This window comes from Cyprinus carpio, chromosome A10, assembly GCF_018340385.1.
Source record: "Cyprinus carpio isolate SPL01 chromosome A10, ASM1834038v1, whole genome shotgun sequence".
NCBI lineage: Eukaryota > Metazoa > Chordata > Actinopteri > Cypriniformes > Cyprinidae > Cyprinus > Cyprinus carpio.
The window spans coordinates 15,856,176-15,877,992 of NC_056581.1; the positions used below are offsets into that span (position 1 = coordinate 15,856,176).

Sequence of the window (21,817 nt, forward strand, 5' to 3'; positions counted from 1 at the left end):
AAAAGCTAACATATGTTATATGATTAATGGCGAAGCTGAACGTCGAAATCTGTCGAGGATCCACTCCAGCTGTCCAGAGCACAAATGGAGCTTTGCGCACACTTCTGCATATCGGGTAACAAACCAAGAGACTATTAGATGACAACACTGTCGACTGAGATCTCTGTACTTCTTTTCTGCCCTTCTGTCCTCGCGTTAGAAACAGCTTGCGTTCGCAGGTTAAGAAGATAAAGAGGATTTTCCTGATTAAACACACGAGTGCCAGAAAATGGCCTCATGACCCACTTCAGCTTTGTGCGGCAGGAAACGATGTGGTCACCACGTCTTCATTCCTTTTTTTTCTGGAATATTCGGACATCAGTCCTACTTTAGACTATGGCAGAGAGACAAAATCGTTTTGATGTGCATGCAATAACAAGCGTGAATCCTAAAAGCGAAAGACAGATGGTACGTTTCCTTGCGCAACACCATTCTCTGCTTGATAAATTGAAACTGACGTTGCGCACAAGGGGAAAGTGAAAAAAAAAATTACAAAATACAATGCTTGGGTTATAAATATGCCCGTTCTCTACACATTTTAGTGTTGTGGAATAAGCTACATATACAAAATTACAAAGCCATAAATTGTGCAAAACACGACAATCTGCATACCACATACCGGTATGTGTTGCAACAGTGTGGTATATTCAGCAGAAGATCTGTGAAACCTAAGTAGTGCGCAATCCTGCATGCATCACGTCAAATGATCCCCTGAATGGCTGGCGAATAAACTGCACCGAATGTTCTCGAAAGGGGGACGAGAGAGAGCACAGAGGACTGGATATTCCCTTTGTACTTGCTGATTGAAATGCCACACAGTGTTTGAGATTCTTTCTCCGACCTTAAATGGTTAGGTTGGGTGCAGTCATATCCCGGACCCGTGGCATGCGTCCAAACTCTCAGATTACTGCTGGGTTTTTGTGCCACAGGGTTTCCAGCGCTTTACGCAGCAGCGGCGTCGAGGGCGCGTTTTACGCACGAGAGATATTACTGCTAGTTTAGTGCAATATCCTCGCTTTTCAAACGGCGAGCCCCACCGACCACATCTAGTCAGTTTGTGTTTGCAATGACTGTCACGTACAAAGGCAGAATCAGTTGAAAGAGCGACCGACAGCCTCGCCCATAAATGGCGCGGGCGGCAGCCTTTCTTCTCCACAGTGATGTCCTTGTGAAGACGCCATGTTGAAAATGAGAACAACAGAGAAGCCATTAAACATCAGGCTATTTCTGAGGTCGCTTTGGACATGGGTCAGCAATGAGAGGTGTCTATAACAATGATTGTTTTTTTTTTTTTTTTTTTTGTCTTTATCTGTATATTTTTTGACAATTATAATAAATCCCAATAGGAAAAACAATACTTGTATTTTTAAAAATGAATTTTAAAGATAAGTATGATTTTATTATTACCTGTTAAAACAAAGACAGAATATTCCTAAGGCAATTTATTTATTTTTTAATCAAAAAAGGTCGTCTGAACTATTACCTTCTGAAAGAAAAAGGAATATTTCTATCTTCTGAATGATGATGAGCGAGTTGATCTCTCTTGTCATTCTGTCTTCAGGAAGAGAAAGAGAGGGATTGTTTGCATATTGCAATATCTAAAAGTGCCTCAAGATTTCCAGCAGCTCCACTCGTTGGAGACTGCGCAGATAGGTGTGTTAAATGGTGAATTATGTCGAAAAACGACGGCAGAAACATGGTTATTGTCGTTTTCTTCCTTTTAGGCGTTGCAACCCAACCCCCTCTTTAAAGCCAGTGTTAAAGGATCCGAAGATGGGAATGAAAACCTCCCTGTTTCCTCATCGTTTAGGCCTGATAGAATTATTTCAACAAAATGTTAAGGTAAATATCTCTGTTAGTGATTTAATAATTATGTATGTTTAGAGTCATATTTATTGTTCTGTACACTATGACACTAATAGTGTTATGAAATTAAAGTGTGCCCTTGGCGCAAGGTCAGATATATAGTATGTGTTCACTTACTAAAAATACCAATTGACAAAAGGCATTTCCACTCCATTGTAAAATCAGGAATACACTATTCCCAATATAAACGTCATGAAAGAAAAGTGAATTCCACATATTTCTTTAAACATCATTTTACTTTTAAAAATGTGTTTTGATAATAGTAATGTAGTGTTTTTAAAAAAAAGAAGAAAAAAAAGTGAGGCGCAACCAGGATGAGCATTAAGACAACCACAAACCCCATCAATCATACCTGTGATTCAGCATTTTTGTAAAAGGCCAATCGTCCTTTTTCTCTATGGCCTGCCTTGTTTGCTGAAATGTGAGAAGCAATCAATTTAAATAGATATTTAAAAAAAAAGAACAGCATGCAACTGAATGTTCTGAAGACAAAGCTTTACTCAAAACTAATGACACTTAGGGAGCACTAAAAAGAAATAAAGAATTCAACCAGTTTACATAAAATGCCTGTTTAATTAACAATAAAACATTTATTCAGCAGCTAAATAAGCAAAGACAATAAAGATAAACTTACTTATTGATTAATGCTTGGCCCTAAACAAGGCAGGGGCTTAAAAGCAGTTGGTAATTTTCATGTTTTTTTTCTCCCTTTCTCTTTTTACAGTCTAGTTAGGAATAATATAATCAAATGCAAAATGTTTATTCAGTAGCATTTTACTAAAGAATAAAATGCTGTTATATGGGTGTGCCATGACCTAGTTTGCTGGGACAAAGATGGTTTCCAGGAAGAGAAAAAAAGTAAAAAAAAAATAAAAAAAATGTCAAAGGGATATCATCCAACATTTAATCTTCCTTCTTCTCAGATCCTGTAAACAGAAACACTGTATGTATTAAATAGTCCATAAAAGGCTGATGAAATCAAGATTTAGATCCCTTTAGGAACAAAGGAAACCCATTTTGGCCATTGAGTTCCAATGTAGGAGAAAATGGCTGCGCCTGCATTCAGCCTTCTTTCTGCTCTCTGTAGGAAGAACTGAAGGCTGTGCTTCTAATAGCTGAATCTACTGTGGTGCTTCAATCTGATTGGCCAGTGAGTGAACTGCTGTTAACCAGCCAATTGCCCAAGCACCGCAGAATATCAAACAATGTTGGGAATGGTGGAATTGAGAAATGTATCACAACTAGTGTTAGTACAAAACATAAGATGTTTAAACACAAAAATCACCACTTTTATTTTTTTGTTTATATAAGGTGGACCCTCGTGGAAGTTCATTTTACTGATACATTCTGAATGCAAGCCTTAAAAAATATTCAGGAAGAAATGTTTAAATTAAAACAGAAACGCACATCGTTTCTAAACCGAATCATTTGGGCTTTCAGCGCGTGTCCCAATTCAGTTTTAACAACCTTCCCCAGCGTCGCTCCTCCATGTCCATCTTGTATTTAACGTCCATGTAAATCAATCGCGCAGATTCAACGCGTTCGAAACGTTGGCTTTTCTGTTCGAAATTCAAGATATGTTCACTTCCCGCTCGTTTATCGCACATAACTCGACTTGTGCGTGTTTCTGACGGACACACGAAAAATCTGCTTTAGCGTAACAATTAAAAACAATAAATCGAAAGTGCGTGTCGAATGTGCCGGAAGGCTGAGATAGTGGTGTATTGTGGGAGAGACAGAAACCCCAGACTAGAGGCACACACAATATGTGTTGGCTCGCAAAAAAGAGGCAGTATCTTTAAAATCATGTAAAGTGATCGGCGAAAGGATCAATATCTAGCCGTTTTATATACAACTACTCGATCGGGCGCACAATGTCCAGACCCGGAGAAAGAAACAAGCTAAATGAAGATCACGGTAAAAGACAGAGTTCAAGTAAGCTTTCTCTTTTTTTCTTCCTCTGTAATGTCTGTTTCGGGCACCGCTTCAAACCCCCCATTTTCTACAACGTAATGTTACGTTATTGTGTGCAAATATCAGTATTTGCCATGTCAGGATTGTGAAGCGTACTTTCTGTTTTTGTCTTCTCTTCGTTAGGTTTGGCGAACGGAATGGAGAACAGCCATCCTATCTGCAGTTCGGGAGAGAAACGAAGTCATTGGAGAAGTTACAAGTTGATTATTGACCCAGCGTTGAAAAAGGGATCGCACAAACTGTATCGCTACGATGGACAGAGCTTCAGTGTGCCGGTGAGCGAAACGAGCCGTTACAACGGCCAGAACCGGACACACCGACCCGCGAGCTGAATGGATATAACACACTCGCGTTGTAAACACCTGACACAGCACATCAAAGAGTTCCACCGTTGCTAAACTTTCACGACTGACCGCTCGTTTGTAAACTAAACTAGTGAGAGACGAGCTCTCGTTGTGCCGCGCCGGTTCTGGTGACAGTGACATGCCCGGTTTCTGTGCAAAGTGTTTATAAAAGTGCTTGTTTTGTTCGCAGAACCCCGGAATGCCACCCGTGGACATCGTCCGAGACCCGAGAATCGGTCGTCTGTGGACTAAGTACAAGGAGACGGATCTCCCGGTTCCTAAATTTAAGGTAGTCAGTCACACCCCCTTGACACATGTGTGTGTGTGTGTGTGTGTGTTTTTTAAAGTACGTTATCCAACTGCAGGACGGTTGACGTTCACACAAACGCGTCATGTACATCGAACGTATTGTTTGCGTTTGAATTCAAAAACAAGTGATTTAACGTTCTATTTTCAGTTATACTAGAGGCACGTGCAAACGGGCAGCAGATAACGGTCAAGTAACGTCAAACAAACCTTCTGTTTCAAAGCATGGCTTTTCTTTTCCTCAGATCGATGACTGTTACATCGGTCGCGTGCCCCCGAAGGAGGTCACGTTCGCCAAGCTTAACGACAACGTCAGAGAGGGATTCCTCACCGACATGTGCAAGAAGTTCGGCGAAATCGAGCAGGTGGAAATCCTGTACAATCCGAAGAACAAAAAACATCTCGGGATTGCTAAAGTTGTTTTCGGAACCGTCAAGGCGGCGAAGGATGCTGTCCAGAACTTGCACAACACGTCTGTCATGGGCAACATCATCCACGTGGAGCTGGACCCTAAAGGTAAGGACGAATTATGTATTAAAATACTAAACTGGACATTTTTAGCTTTAATATTATCGGAGGACTATCGTCGGACCGAGATACACTAAGATACAACATATGTTTGTATATTTGAATAGTTTGTTTGTGACATGAAGTCACGTGCGAAAATTTACGTTGGTTGCTTGGTAACCACTAAACTGCAAGTGAGCGGATGAGGGATTAACTGATGTGTTTGCTTTGACGTTTTCCGTGAAACGGAAGCATTTGACCTGCTAGTTAGATATTTAGCTATAGTTTGAAGCAAAATTGTCTAACCTCTAAAATATGAATGCAAGATGTGCAAAAATGTATGTTTTAGAAAAAAAATAGGAGGTGGTTAACCACGACTAAAGCGTAATTGTTGTACAAATTAAAATACTGGTAATGTTAAACCCTTCATTTATACTTTTTACTGAAGGACAAGCACACTAAACCGTCATTAACCTTGTAAAAGTGAGATCCTGAAGGCAGGATGACAGCTGTAGTGGGTCTCCCCTCTCTTAAAGAGACAGTACCGTTTCATCTGTTATCGTCAGTGACTTGAATGCATTTCAGGCATTATACTGTCATTTTCTTATTTGATGTGTGTATGTATAGATGCTTGTTATGTATATAATATTATATATAGATGTTAAATATATTTAAAAAAATTTACATACAAAATGTAACATTTTACAGAGTTGTTTTAATAACTTTATTTTCATGTGAGATTACTACTTGCATTATTGACAAACTATTTTCCTGTTTGACACTGTAAAGCTGCTTTGACACAATCAGTATTGTATAAAGTGCTATACAAATAAAGGTGACTTGACTTGACAACTGAAAATGTAACAAACTGAAATGTAAAATTTATGTTGGACAATATAAGACATTTCTTTCTTTCTTTCTTAGATTGTAATGCAACAAATATATATATATATATATATAATATGAGTTCTTTGTTTAAATGTAGCCCACACTGTGTTTCATTAATCATGTTCATTGAAGAATTGTGGGTTCTCATCCATCTGTTCAGGTGAAAATCGCCTAAGGTACTTCCAGCGTCTGATCAATGGAAGTTATACTCCGCTCACTCTTCCAGTTGGTGGTGAAGAGGCCTGTGAAGTTTCTCCACGTAGCTTGGCTGAAGCCCTGCTGGTAAAAACTAAACCAGATTATGCCATTACATGTGACATTAATTAAAGAAAGAATCAGAACACTTAAGATTGTACTACAAAACAAAAAGTTAAAGACCGTTTCTTTTACAGCTGCATGAAGAGAGCCATTATCAAAGTAGCTTTGGGTAGCTGGTTCAAAAACAATTAAATGATTCAGAACAAAAACAAAAGTTTATTTATTTATATATATATATATTTTTTTTTTTACTTCAGATGCTCATATGATGTATTTCTGAACATCATAGTTTATTACTCCATAGGACAAATTAATGATTTAAAAATTGAAATTGAGTTTTTCCTCATCTTTTGAATAGAGGGAAACTCTGCACATATAACACTGTAATTTTTTTTTTTTTTTTTGTATTTATTCCATGACTTGTGTGATAAATAATGTACATTTAATAATATTATAATGTGGTATATTGAGATTTTTTTTATCATGACAAGTAAATGCATTTAAATGGCTGAATCTATTAGTTAACAATTTCAGTACAAAAGGTATTTTACATCAGCACACTGTATAACATGCTCTCTCTCTCCAGCAGAAACCTCTTTATCTCTAATCCAGTTTATCAGTTCAGCAGGTGGTTAAATGGACACAAACTGAAATGCACATAATAACCGCCACCGGCAGAGAGCTGCATGCTATTACAACATGCACTTTGAACGGTCCCCCCCTCAGTTATGGCCATTATCACACATTGAAGCCATTTGAAAACAGAGTGCCATTAACTAATGTTTATACAATGTATTTCATTAGTTTGTTAATTGTTAATGCCATTAGAAAAGGCCAAACCAGTGATTCTGTTTACAGAAAGTTTGCATTGTGATATTCAGAAATGTGTTTAAGTTGGTCGTGATTTTGTGTCTACAGCCCTTGCGAAGACTGTCCGAAGGCAGTTCTTCTGCAGTCGGAGGCACGGGCACACCGGGCGGCACCAACACGCCCATGTCCCTGGATACGGCCTACTCCAGCCTAAGGCAGGATACGCCCCAGTCCCAGGGTACCCCGCACACCCCGCGGCCATCAGGCACCCCGTTCTCTCAGGACTCCACGTACTCCAGCAGGCAAGGCACTCCGGCGTTCCAGTCAAACCGTGCTGAATCCTCAGGAGGCTACAAGTCGAGACGGCATGAAACCAAATTCCAGGATGCCTACAACCGAAGACCGGAGAGGCATTATGTCCACGGTACAGGAGGAGGGGCACATCGTGGTAACGCAGAGCAACCGCCCAGTTTTAAGCAACATCAGCCCCCCGAGCCGCCGTCACCTGCTTTTGCGCACACGCCGCCGCCACCAGCCAGTGCAAATTTCAAGAATGCTTTCTCTCCTTATCAACCCCCAATTCCCCCAGTGTACCCTCACACAGAGCCCTCCTTCCACCAGCCTGTACAACGGGAAGTGGATTATAGGAGACCGGCTCAAGCCCCGCCTCCCCCGAGTACGGACTTCATGCCCGTCAGAGACAGGCCTGCAACGCCGCCAATCCCCGAGCCGCCACCCCCTGCCCCAGAAACCCAACCAGCCACACCTCCCCCCTCCACACCTGAGCTCTGCCCGTCGCTGGGCACCCCGACCCAGGACCCCGAGCGCAACAGCTTGGACTCGCGCATAGAAAGGCTTCTGAAACCCTTCCTGAATGAACGCGGAGACTCGGACGCTGAGGTGCGCATGGACGGGAGTCCGATTTCTTCATCGTCCTCTCAGCTGTCCCCCATTCCGCCCCAGCAGCCCTCGCGCCCTTCAAGCACCGGCCTGGAGGACATCAGCCCAACGCCACTTCCCGATTCGGATGATGACGAACCTATTCTTGGTACTGCTTCCCTGTTGGCAAACTCTAGGGCCATGTCGCCCTCCATGCACAGTAAAATCGGGGCAGGAGAACCACGGACGCCCATTGACAAAATGGACACGGTAAGACCTGAGATATGATCTCTCTTTCCTGAACTTTACTGTCAAGTCACATTTGTTTATATAAAGTAGGGGTGGGCGATATGGCACAAATATCATATCATGATTTTTTTTTTTATTATTTTTTTTTAAATATCACAATTCACGATTTGATCACGATTCTTTGTCATGTTGGTTTTACTATTTTGCAAGCTGTCTGATTATTACAACCAAACTAATTTCCCTATTATAAAGACAAAGCATTTCAAGGTAACAAAATATAAAAAAGAATGACAGATTTTTTGGCTAAGGTAATCTTTCATTATTTTATCTGCTATAAAAAATAAGAACAAGGAGACACGTTACAAATGCACATAATATACAAATAAAACAGTGCTTTATTTTCAGGTACAATATTCAGCAGGAGCATTCAAGAAATTTAATGAACACATAAAATGAAACACCATATAGATTTATTATTATTATTAAAGCAAAGCAACTGTATTAAAGTTCTTCAGTCGAGTACTGAGTGATTTTTCTCTTTGTGTTTTGTTTTATTAACAAAGGAATAGTTCACCCAAAAATAAAAATTCTGTGATCTGTCTGTCAGTTCTGTCTTAGTGTTTTATTTTTATACCATAATTTACTCACTCAAAAGTTGTTTTAAACCTGAATGAGTGTCTTTCTTTTGCTGGACATAAATGCTGTTTTGAAGAATGTGAAAAAAAGAGTTGCTGGTCCGCAGTGACTTTCATAGTATTTTTCCTACCATCAAATTTAATGGGTACCAGCAACTGTTTGGTTACCCACGTTTTTCAAAATATCTTATTTTGTATTCAGCACAATAAAGAAAGAAATAAAGTTTTGGCACAACATGTGAGTGAGTAAATAATGACAGAAATTAAATTTTAGGGTGAACCATCCCTTTAATGACAGTCGGAAGCATGTTTAGTACTGTCCCTTTAATACCTGCACGCATCTAATATACAGGCACGTATCCGAATTTCTCCAAACTGTTTACTTTCATTTGACAGTATTAGCGCAAAAGCTAATTTAGTCCAATAAACAGGAGCTGTTTGACATGGTTTTTAGTGCATGTGCTTCGGCTGTACCTCCCAGAAAAAGTGCACATCAGAACAGAGCTGAATGAAAGGTTTAACAACTCATGCAGATAGATGCAAATAATGTACTTTTGTGACTGCAAATAAGTGCAGTGTCCTGTAAGAGTAACTCTATCGCTGAGTTAACACTGATGTGAATGTATGTCGCGTTGTACAGTGTCTTGAGACGGAGGCACCAGAACTGTAGCTGATAGAATATGCACTGTAGCACGATACTACAATATTTCTTCAAAAGCAGATCGTGGAGACATTTTTATCGTCCAAGATCAAAAATCGTCATATCGCACACCCCTAATATAGTGTTTTATAAAATACAGATTGTTTCAAAGAAGCTCCAGAATAATAAAATTTAAAGTATTGTATAAATGTTGCAAAGTTCTTTTATATACAATTTTAACTGTGAAGCACCTCTAAAACACAATAGTTTCATTATTCAGTTCAATTTAGTTCAGTGTTGATTCAGTTTAGTTAATTTTAAAGCTGCACAAACAGTTCTTTTGAAATATCCCCTTTTTGAAGTATTGATCTAGTTTGTTCAGATGGAATGAACTGATTTGTAGGCCTCAATGATTCAGTTATTCAGTTTTTTAAATTAATTCATATATTTTTTAAGCAAAATGTTCTGCTTCTTCAATGAAATGCAGCTATGTTTTTGAATTGTGCTAGATTGCAAAAATAAATCATGTTGTCTGATATTTTACCATAGTATTTATAAATACAGTGACTATTTTTTTAAAGATGTTGCCTTCTAAATTGCTTTATTGTAGTTTGCTACTGTTGGCTATTAGTTTGTAGTGTATCTAACTACTCAAAAGCTTCTGATGTGGTGTTAAATATGATATTATGAGTTGTTGTATGGAGGGTTTCAGGACCCAGGAGAAATGTAAGAGGCAACCACACTAATCTTCCTTTAAGGAGGCCCTCTACTTTCCCTTTTGTTTCACATTTCAGCAGTAGAAGAAATTGTGCAATCTGGCTGCTGAAACATGTTTTTGCTTTTTTTTCCCCTTCAAAATCTCCAAGCATGTTTTTTTATTTTTCTCAATTTCATTTAGATCTCCATATGCTTTGTGGGGCTTGTATAAACCCATAGGTCTAGCCAGGAGACTTCTCAGCATCACTGGTCAATTCCTTGTGTGCTTGAGATTGTGCTACTCAACTGTTTGTAACATTTCAGCAGCATTTTGAAAAATGGAAAGTTTAGCCTGGTACAGATTAAGTGCTACATGTTAATCTATACAAAATAAGCTAAGCATTGCATTCCATAGAAAATTCAAGAATATTGGGCGTCTGCAGTAAGGACATAAGCGTTCAGTACATAATGAGGCTCTCTCTTGTAAATTAACTTGTTTGCATTACAGCCCCCAGCTCTGTATGGCAAACCCAATGAAAACTTACCCTACTGTGGATGCCGCTTATGTGCAACACACTTTCACTTCCTCTTACATATAGTACAAGACGAGAAACAATGAAAAGCCGTTTGCTCACTTTTGTGCTTTACTTCCTGCTTGAAAGCTGGACCATCAGGAAAGTGCTGTTCTTATTGAATCTCCAAAACCATAGTTCAACAAGAGCTGTGTCACATGTGAAAGTGTTTGGGTTCCTACATTCAAGCTACTTACAATGATTGTTTCAAGAGAATATTATTACCGTTGTTTAGGGTTAGCGATTTAAGTAGACTAAAAATTAAGTCACAGTGTTGTAAATATTAAAATTGGTAAATTACTGAAATAAAGCTGAAGTAAATAAAAACTGTAATATTAGATGACAAACCTAAACTTAAAATAACATGAATGAAAATGAGAAATGTTGCCTTTGCAACTAAATGTAATAAATGTTCTTTTACAAAAACTACAGATAATAAATGATATTGAAATAAATAAAATTATAAAAGCATTTAACAAAATGACAAACTAAAAATAAAAATAACTGAAAATATACAAATAAAAGCTAATTCAAATCATTAATAAATATGTAAATAATACTAAAATAACACTAACTTATAAGTTAATTTATCAAGTACTCAATATTATGATCACTAAGAACAATAGAACTTCATTTTTTCATTAACACCAACTTTGTCTAGATCAAGTTAAAAAGGAGGGGTAAAAAAATTTATTGATCTGTTCGTTGTTGCACAAGGCCAAAGGCAATACAGGCCAATAGATAGTGTTTATCTCTGCATTTGCATTGTAAATGACTAGTTTGTACTCTAAATTAAAAAAAATATATATATTTTTTTTTTTTACACAGGGCCATCAGTCATCAGGTGAAGACATGGAGATTTCCGATGATGAGATGCCTGGCACACCTAATGCTAGTGGGGATTGTGAAAGCATTGTGGTCAACTCTGCGATGTCTCCAATGCAGACCATTCCCATGCCCCCGCCAGGGTTCCCCCCACTGCCTCCTCCACAGGCTGGCTTCCCCCTTCCGCTACCTCCTCTTCCAACCGTACCGCACCTGGCTGGCCCACCTGGCGTGGCCCCCCATCCGATGCTACACCCCTTGCACCCTTATCCCCCTGGCATGATGCCCATTATGCAGATGGACCTGATGAGCTCCTTAACACAGTGGGGAAGCGTTCACATGTCCTTCCAGATGCAGACTCAGATGTTAAGTCGCATGGCACAGAGCCAGCGGCCGTACCCTTACCCTCACTTCATCAGCGGGGCTGCTGCAAGTGCCAGCGCTGCTGCTGCCATGCAGTTTGGTGGCCCGTATCCACCTTTGTCTATGGTTGGTGCGCCTGCAAGCACTGTGGGTCAGGGGCAGCCCTGGCACCTTCCCAACATGCCCAAGTTCAACCCTGCTGTTCCCCCTCCAGGCTATGAGCCCCAAAAGGAAGACCCACACAAAGCCACTGTGGATGCAGTGCTTACGCTTATTGTCAAGGAGCTGAAGTCCATTATGAAAAGAGATCTCAACCGCAAGATGGTGGAGGTGGTGGCCTTCAGGGCATTTGATGAGTGGTGGGACAAACAGGAGCGTTCGGCTAAGGTAAGTGCCATTCTACAAACTTGGGCCTGTTTTAAATGTTACATGATACTCGTTGCTGAATATGTAAATACATCTTGAAATGAATAACAACAAATGCAGTAAATTTGCTTTTTAAGCTATTTAAGTCGTGTCAGATACAAAATCACTGTCAAGTTGATAGGTAACTTTCATAAATATAATTTCCCTTTAAATGGGTTCTTGTTCAGTTCAAATAGAGTACATCAAGGTACATTCATCGTTAATGATTCTGAACTGCACTGACATAATGCAAAATGAAATGTGACAAACCCAACTCTGACTGAAAAATGTTATTAGCGTCATGTCTGTTTGATCAAAACAGTGTTTTAGCTTTCAGTAATAATGCATTAATAAATAATAATAATATGATAATTGTATTAAGTTAATATAATAATAATATTACATCTCCTAAAACCTTCCTGGGAAGGGTTGATAAATTGATATTTAATCTGTTGGTTTTTTGGAGCAGATAGTAGTAGACAAACTTTGACAGCTTAAAATTATCCCTAATTTATGTTATCTTGCTCTAACTCAAAAGTTAGCTGGTTCCAGACCTGAATGTTCCAAAGAGTTTTGGAACAATTGGTCAAAAAGAAAACCGCAGTTTATTTATCTGAGGTCATGTAATTTATACTAACAGAATTATCTGTCGTCATCATGTTTCTGCACCTGCAGGCTACGCTTACACCTGTGAAGACAGGTGAGAGCAAAGATGATGAAAAAGAACGGGCCAAACCCAAAGAGACTATATCCTCTAGCTTACTGGAAAACTGGAACAAGGTGGAGGGTCTGGGATTCGAGGGAATGGGTCTCAGCATAGGCCTGCGCGGTGTCATCCGGTTACCATCCTTCAAGGTACCAAACTATCACCAGGTGTTTTTGTTAGTTTGCTGTTATACTTTAAAAGTTGCTCATTATCAATTGCTACTCATTTGTTTGCAGGTTAAGAGGAAACAGCCCCCTGAGCCAACATCTACCAATGACAATAAGAGGGTGCGACCATCCACACCTGTCGATGATGAGCTGGAAGATGAAGGTGTGTGCTTGACATACTTGCCCAGTTAATCAGATTTCTGATCTTTAAACTGAAACTTAGACCACTTATTCAAACTGTTGGCTTTAAAGTGACACTGCTTTACATGGTCTCATGCTATTTCTGTAAACTAACTTGGTGAGGTCGGTTCTCAGAATCAGAAAGAACAGATCTTCGCACAGATGGATCCAGAATGGATGTTGGTGGTTCTTCTGCAAAGCGAAGGCCAGCCAGACCTCTAGAGCTGGACAGCGAAGGCGAGGAGGAGGAGGAAACCTCTGGCAAAGAGGAGTTATCACCTTCAGATCATGAAGAGGAGCCAGTGGAAGATGCCTCTGAGAGGTTGTCCTCTGGCACGGTGAGCACCAGTCCACAGTATTTCTTAATAAACCTTAATCAAGTGTAGGTATCAGGCTCTATACGTATATGTGCAATCTACTATGTACTTATTTGAGCCTAACATAAACATGCCTTCTTAGGTTATGGAGGACGAGGAAGATGATGAAAAGAAGAATGAATCAGACTCCAGCGAGAGTGAATCATCTGACTCATCAGACGATGGTAATGAGTTTAATGGCTTGAGGTTGATAAATATTGTGCTCTTGTGGTCACTGTAATTGGCCTGAGGTAATGACCTTCACTCCCCCACCCCCAACAGAATCTTCTAGTTTATCATCCTCCTCCAAATCTGATTCTGGTTCCTCTGGGAGTGAGAGCTCGTCCGACTACGAATCGAGTTCAGGGGAGGAAGAGGAGGAAGAAGAAGAACAGGTAGAGGGAATGGAGGATGAAGATGAAGCCGATGCACAAGCCTCATCGTCGTCCTCATCTTCCACATCCTCATTTTCTGAAGAGGAGGATGTTGACGTAAAAGCTCCCAGTACCCCCACAGGACCACCACCAGAAGAGGAACCAAATGAGTTGGGCAGGCTGGAAGCGTTAGATGAGGCAGAGATCGATCACAAACATACTGCGGTGAGCTCAATCAAGCCTGGAGTTGAAGGTGTGTGGCCCCTATCACCCAAAGGATTGCCAGGTCAGAGTCTTGACTGTTTTTAAGCCTGATGTTCCTGTAACAGTTGAGTATTCTGTGTTGAAGTCAGATCATAATTGGTTGTCATCTCTTTTCAGCTGATAAACCCGACGTAGATTTGGCCGTCAGTATTCCAGTGTCCAAAGCTGAAGCCACCCTGGAGGATGTCGGTAGCTTGCGGCCACCAACTCCAACAGGTTCGTTTGCAGACAGTGATCAGGACACCAAACCAAAGATCCCTGCAGAAGACTTTCCCCGTACCCCTGGGCGGGTTGGCCCAGTTTCCCTAGAATCAGAAGCCGCAATCCCTCGTTCTCTTCCTACACCCTCAATGCACCTTCCATTTCCCCCCAATCATGCCCTTGAAGCTCGATCCTTTCTGCCGCCACCTGAAGCTTTGCCAGATATGCCTGTCCGTGGGCGGTTGCCTACGGAAGAGGACATCCCACGCACACCAGGGAGAGATCTTATGGACAGACCCCGGGGTTTGGGCAAGTCTCAGAGCACTGATGCAGTTCCTGTCACACCAGGTAGCGACACGCCACTAACAGGTAACAGCTTGAGCTCGCCGCATATTCTCGGCAGCCCTTTCTCTTATCCCGCTCAATCCCCTGTCCTCAGCGCTGGTATCCCTCGGACTCCAGGTAGAGACCTTACTTTCGCCCCAGCTTTCCCTGACTCTGCTGCTTTATCTGCAGGCCTTCCCATTCACAGGAAGGCCTCATCGGAGAGCTTGGAGGAGAAGTCTCTCTTTAAAGAGCCTCTACTCAGCGCCTCTCCTCAGGCCAGCCTACCTAACAGTGCAGTTTCTTCCCCATTGCCTGGTCCTTCCCTTCCTGCAGCTTCACTTCAGGAGCCACCTCTGCCTCCCCAAGGCTCCTCTCCCACTTATGTAGAGACTTCCTCTTCTGCTGCTCCAAAAGACCTACCTGTTCCTGTGCCCTTAGATGCTACACCAAGCAAGAAGAAAGCGGGACGCCCCAAGTCTAAAAAGGTACCTGTGGCCACGTCTTCAGATTCTGAAGAGCCTCCAGCTCCAGTGGTGGCCTCTTTACCTCCAGATCTACCAGTAAACAACCTGTACCCAGAACACCCTTCAGAGACCTTCAAAAGAGAAGATGGTGACTCCAGAGCCTTGGAGGAAGAGGATAACCAAACCCAGACAGTCATACCTGAGGTGGAAGACAGGTTGCTTTACGTCGAGGAACCTATTCAGAAGACACGCCGACAGAGACGGGGCTGGCAAGAGTTGTTGTTGTCCATGCACTCACCTGTGACATCACCGCGCCACCCCAGCTTCCTACCCCGCTCAGAATTTGAGGAGATGACCATCTTGTATGACATCTGGAATGACGGCATTGATGAGGAGGACATCTGCTACCTTAAGATAACTTATGACAAGATGCTGCAGCAGGACAATGGCAACGACTGGCTCAATGACACCCTCTGGGTCCACCATCCTCATATCCTTTACTACTACAATGTTAAGGTGCAGTAACAAGGGAAATTTAGCAGACAAAAAAGATCCATTGTCTTATCAATGACAATGACTTTTTAATTGTAAAATCCTATTAAAGTGGTTGTTGGTAACATTTGTGACCCTAGTGGCAGCAAATGGAATTACATTGAAGATTTAGGGGTGTGTTTGGCAGAGTAATTCGTTCCTTTTTCAGTTTAGTTTGGTGCTTCTATAGCCCCTTTCACACTGCGATTACAGAAAATACATGGGTAATGTGTCCCGGCAATTGTTCCCGGGTCGCTAGATTTTGCCCCTTTCACACCGCCAGTGATTACCCGAATATGTGCGTGCGTTCACACACATGTACGAGTCGAAAACGCTAGGCACATTAACTTTCACTTAAGCTGGCGAACGATCTCAGCTTCAGCTTGGAAAGTGAGGAACTAACTGATCTCTGCTTCGTTACAGTTTGCGCACATTTGTTTCGTCGCAAAAGTTGATCGGCCTTCAAAACACGCTAAAAGAGTCGCGCGATAACGTGTGTCATCACTACGACACAGCATTAGTTCTGGCTTTTGTTCACACAGCGCTCGTTCCGGGACTGAACCCGGCAATGTTACTAGGTCCCCAACCCGGGATTGATTCCGGGACGTGTTTGCGTTCACACAGAGGGCGACCCGGCAATGTTCCGGGTCCAACGTGAAGTGTGGAAGGGGCTTAGGAGTGAAGATATTTTGCTCCTTGTGGCTCCAAGTGGAATTGCGGAATTGAATTCCAGTTCTTCGGTTAATGTTGAAAAATGTGATTTTTCTACAACTCAAATAGAACTCAAGTGTTCACATGTTTTGGGACTATCTTACTCGTTGACTGTGTTGTGATAAATAAAAATAATTACGTCCACTAAAATGAATTGCTAGTATTTGCAGACCTGTAATGTGGAGACGTATCTGTTCATGTAAAGAAAGCTGTATTTCCTTGACTCCTCTGAACCTACCAACATGGTTAGCACATCAGGGCTGAAGAAGAAGCGGAAAGAGGATGGTATTCGCGACCATGTCACCGGCTGTGCCCGCAGCGAGGGCTACTACAAAATCGACAAGAAAGACAAAATGAAGTACTTGAACAGCTCACGCCTGCAGTCTGAAGAGCCTGATGTGGACACACAGGTGGGCCGCAGTGATAAAATACTGGAGTTTACTCACAATCAATACTTCATTAAGCTGGTTTGCTGAAGGTCTTGATCTTGATTGTGTTTGTGTGTGATTTCTCACAGGGGAAGAGTATTCCAGCACAGCCACAAGCATCCACCAGGGCAGGTTCAGAGCGGCGGTCTGAACAGCGCCGCCTGCTGTCATCCTTCAGCTGCGACAGTGACCTCCTCAAGTTCAACCAGCTCAAGGTAGGACAAGCAAAACCCAGCTATTCATGTCTTGCATATACTGCAAAACATCAATCAAAATACGAGTCAAGTCAAAATCTAATGAGTCACAACTTCTCCACAGTTCCGTAAAAAGAAAATCCGGTTCTGTAAAAGTCACATTCATGACTGGGGATTGTTTGCAATGGAACCTATTGCTGCCGATGAGATGGTTATCGAATATGTTGGCCAGAATATCCGACAGGTGAGCGTGAAGCTAACCAAACTTTCAGCATCACTGCTTTTTGGCCGTTCTGTTCGTAATTTCCTCGTCTCTTTGCAGGTTATCGCAGACATGCGAGAGAAGCGCTATGAGGAGAAGGGCATCGGCAGTAGCTACATGTTCCGTGTGGATCACGATACCATTATAGATGCAACCAAATGTGGCAACTTTGCTCGCTTCATCAATCACAGTTGCAATGTGAGTTTGCTTGTACGTTTTTTTAACAAAAGGTTATTTTGAAGGCAAATACCATATTAATGTTGTCCTACTTTGTGCTTCCCAGCCAAACTGTTATGCCAAGGTCATCACTGTGGAGTCTCAGAAAAAGATCGTCATCTACTCCCGGCAGCCAATAAATGTTAATGAGGAGATCACCTACGACTACAAGTTCCCCATCGAGGATGAAAAGATACCGTGCCTCTGTGGTGCAGAAAACTGCAGGGGAACCTTAAACTAACCCCAATGTATAGGTGAGAACTTTCTGAAAAACATGCACTGCCCAACAACAAGCCCAGACGCCCCATCTTCTGGAGCTACAGAGGAAATAGTGGGTAAAATCCAACACATCCACTGGATACATCGTGCAGCTAAGTGTCTGGGACTTCTTTTTTTTACTTGTTCACGATTGTTTACGAATTACAGGTGCTCTTTCAAGCATAAAAATATGAGTTTTCTACCACTCTTCCAGTGACCTATTTGGATATGGACTTATTTCCCCCCCAAATGTTTGGGCACTGACTTTGTTGTCTGCCCATTTGGCACAGTTTGTCTTTGCCATGGAGCTCCTGCTCCTCGTCATTCCCCTTCTGTTCTGCAGTTGGGTTAGGGAGAGACCTCCCCGTCCCTGAACTTGGACCCCAAACACTTTAAGCTGCTCACGTCTGTCCCACAGGCACAAAATTCAGTTTTATAAAAGCTCCTATCACATTTTTTGTCCTTTTTCTCCCAGCCCAACTTGCATGAAGTTTAGTTTAATGTTGGACTTCACTGTAACGTGCCCACAAGGTTTAGCATTCATTGTGACACTAACCATTGTTGGGGGAATTGGGTCAATTGTCTTCAGTTTGCAGAACATTCAACAAAAGCACACCTGCGCAGGCCACAAAACAAATCAGTAGAAAAGGTCCACAGCTCAGGCAAATTTACACAAAGTGAAACGATCCTACGATATTTCAGCCAGTGCTGCACCTATGTGACACCTACTGACTGGACCTTTTATAAAGGATAAAAGCAAATCAAACAATACACTACACTTTATTCTTTCATTTATTCAAGCCATTTTTCAATCATGTCTGTGATCTTTGGATTTGAGCATGTCTGCTGCCCTCTAGCTTTTGTAAGGTGCAAAGACAGAAAGCTGCTCGTCTTCAATCAGATTCCACTTTAAAGCTGTACAGCTTAGTATTAACTCTGTGTTTGTCATGTCAGCTCACTATTTTAGCAGATAAACATGCAGAGGTCCAATTGGGTTCATGCAGATTCAGTCACTAGTGCTGAATTTTCTATTATGGAGCGAATCTCACCATGATGCTGCTATTCTGCAAACGTATGTTCCTAATTTTCTCCACCAGTTCACTTTAAGATGGCGAAATCCACCTGCACTGGTTTCAGCATGGGTTTTCATAGTATTTGGAGTTCTCTGTGAGTGAGGTAATTGGTGCACAGCACTGATGCTTTTCAAAAAGGTTGCCCAGGCACCAATTTAACTAATATATCTGGTCTAAGCAAATGCACCAATGTTTAGGATATCAGACCCTGGAGTATTAGGTCCGTCGACCTGAAACCGTCAGCAGTGGACCCAAAAAAATCAAGTACAAAGTTGAATAGAGTGCCAAACATGTACTTTAATGTGTCACGGATCTAAAGGCAAGACTTCTTCCATTTGTCTCCTCATGTGTGAGTGTTTGTACGAATGACCTAAGTTCACTGGTACTTGGGTCGACCCATCTGAGGTATTCTGCATTTTTCTCAGTATTTAACCATCAAAAAGTTTGAAAAGCTATTACAGCCTCATTCAGCCAAATGTCCCCTTTGAAAGCAGAAGACGTTCTGATCTGCAAGGCAACGTGGTCACTGTGCTTTTCTTTGTGATTTGGTTATGTTTATAAATGCACTAGAGGCTTCTATCCTCCCATCAGGCCATATGGCACTCACAAGAACAAGCTATGAAACGTGTCCTTTACATTAGTTCACTCACAGGGTAAGGTCTCCCCTCTTTTTGTTATTTTTCTTTTTAAATATGTTTATATTGTACAGGATAATAATGGTTTGTATAAAGGAATTAGGCTTTTTTATCACGATGGGGAGTGATGATGCATCGTTCTGCTTTTATGAGCGACAAATGGAGTATTTAAAATGAATATTTTTCAGGGATCATTATATGGAAAAAGGGGTTGAATAGCTAATTTAAAGAAAATGATGCATCTTGTACATAAAACAGATTTGTACTTCCTTTTGAAAGATTGTTTCTTGTAGAAACGTCTTTTTTCTGCCCATTTTCCTTTGGATTCTTGTGTGTAAATACATTAACTGTGAATATATAAATAATAAATATATATATATATTTTTGTTCCTGAGGATTTGCTACAGCTTCACAGCTCAGAAAGGTCTATCTGACAGAGTACAGAGAGCTGGTGGCAGTATTTTCAGCTTGTGTCAAGCTTTAGTTTTTATTTTTGGTTGTAAATTCTATGAAAATCTGTTTGCAGTGTGGGGGAAAAGCATTATTCAGAAATGGCAAGGGAGACTGGTAAAATTGACCTTTATCCCCTGTCTATTTATTATACCACAAATGTATGGAAAAAGATCATGGAAAAATAAAGGATTTTTTTTCAACTGCCTTGTTTTGGAACTAATATTTTAATCATGTCTCACATTTATTTATTCAAAGTTTATTAATCTGGATGGGTGAGTTCCTGTACAGAGTTAGCAGGAGCAGGATTTCGAATGTGAGTTTAATTACGATTAATAACTGAACATATTTGTGTCAGTAGGAGGTCTAAAACACACTGGGGTCTCACCATCTGCCTTTCATATTGCCTTGCATAACTCATAGCTCTATTCATAGACTGTATAGGTTTACCCTTTTAAGACTCGGGCATTTGAAAAGACTCGGCTATTGTTCGTAATGTATTTAGTTTCTATTTGCAGGGTTTAACCAAAAGAAAAAATAAATTTCCGTCATCTTTTGATTAAAAACATAAGTAGATTCCTTAACAAGTGTCAGTACATTTATATATTTATTTTGACGCGCGTTCTTTAAAAGTTGGACCTTGCGGTTTACGTAAAACGGAACGGTTTACGAACACAACGTTCAAATACGTGTGTCTAGCAAATGTTTACAGCAAACAATGCAGTTTACATGAGAAAAAAATAACATCTGGTGACGAACAGTATCGTTTTACAGTAATGTTATAGTTCAACATTTAATGATTCTTGTTATATTTCATTATCTTATAAATTTTTACCAATTAAGCTAAAGAACATTATAGGCAAGTAGTTGTTGATGAGGTCCACTTCAGAACGTCAGGCTGAAATAGTGACTGTTCTGTCATCGAGCAGCAGGGAATGACCTCACTGGCCAGATTAGCAAACCTAGTACCCTGAAAGAGACAGACACAAGGGCTCTTTTTGTGACTGAGCAGTGCCCCCAGTTTCAGTAACAGGACGTGAAGGGTATGAGCACTACAACAATACTCCTGTGTTGATTGAGCTAGACAAAATAGACATAACACACCGATAACAATGTCATTTTATTTTAACACTTTATCATTTGTAAAAGAGCACTTTGCACTATTGCTAGCTCTGCTATTGTACATACATCAAATATTTTGTCTCCTGAGGTAAGTTTGTATTTTTTTCATAACTTATTCTTTGGTTTATCTATATAGGTGTGCATACTTTAAGGTCACAAACTTCCCTTAAACTTTATTCAGTTTTATCTTTCTACTATGGGGTATTATATGAAATCCCACTGTGTAGCCTTTGTGTGTGGGAAAAGGCTTTAAATGATCAAGTTCACTAAGAATGAATGAAGGGAAATAAGTAATTGGGGATACCCACTAAGGATAATCACTCATTTGATTGCAGTTTGATTAAAAGGGTCATGTGATGTGATTTCATGTGATGCAAGTTTTCCTTTCTCTTTGGAGTGTTGCAAGCTGTTCGTGCATAGATAAGATCCCTAAAGTTTCAAACCCAAAGAGATATTCTTTATAAAAGTTAAGACTTGTCCACGCCCTCCTAAAACGCCCCCACATCTCTACGTCACTGTGTGGGAAGATTTGCATAACATCACCCAAATGTTCACGCAAAGAATGAAGGTGTATCTTTTATTCTCACTGTAGTATTGTTGCTGCCGCTGCCATGTCGTGGAGACGCTGTGTTTCATTGTGAA

At 40.9% G+C, this 21,817-nt stretch overlaps 1 protein-coding gene across 3 annotated transcripts; it reads left to right on the top strand.

Moving 5' to 3' along the window:
* The first annotated feature begins 3 nt into the window (after positions 1-3).
* LOC109065597 (histone-lysine N-methyltransferase SETD1B-A-like) lies at positions 4-20,256 on the top strand. Of its 3 annotated transcripts, none has more exons than XM_042765400.1 (19): positions 4-1,301; positions 1,764-3,840; positions 4,003-4,154; positions 4,414-4,512; positions 4,775-5,045; positions 6,085-6,206; positions 7,101-8,141; positions 11,492-12,238; positions 12,932-13,111; positions 13,199-13,292; positions 13,445-13,647; positions 13,769-13,850; positions 13,948-14,325; positions 14,421-15,785; positions 16,772-16,947; positions 17,055-17,180; positions 17,284-17,403; positions 17,482-17,619; positions 17,705-20,256. In XM_042765400.1, exons 2-19 carry the CDS (start codon positions 3,780-3,782, stop codon positions 17,876-17,878), a joined length of 5,529 nt encoding a protein of 1,842 aa, XP_042621334.1. In that variant the 5' UTR covers positions 4-1,301; positions 1,764-3,779; the 3' UTR covers positions 17,879-20,256. The 3 variants fall into 3 exon arrangements, with proteins under 3 accessions (XP_042621334.1, XP_042621335.1, XP_042621333.1); XM_042765401.1 differs by having other exon boundaries at positions 1,764-1,881; XM_042765399.1 differs by having other exon boundaries at positions 4-3,840.
* Positions 20,257-21,817: the final 1,561 nt, after the last annotated feature.

Coding starts and splice junctions, on each gene's coding strand:
- LOC109065597 (XM_042765399.1), top strand. CDS start 3,780: ATGTCCAGACCCGGAGAAAGAAACAAGCTAAATGAAGATCACGGTAAA. Junction 15,786..16,771: donor CCTCTGGGTCCACCATCCTC/ATATCCTTTACT, acceptor ACTCCTCTGAAC/CTACCAACATGGTTAGCACA. Junction 17,620..17,704: donor TCATCAATCACAGTTGCAAT/GTGAGTTTGCTT, acceptor TGTGCTTCCCAG/CCAAACTGTTATGCCAAGGT.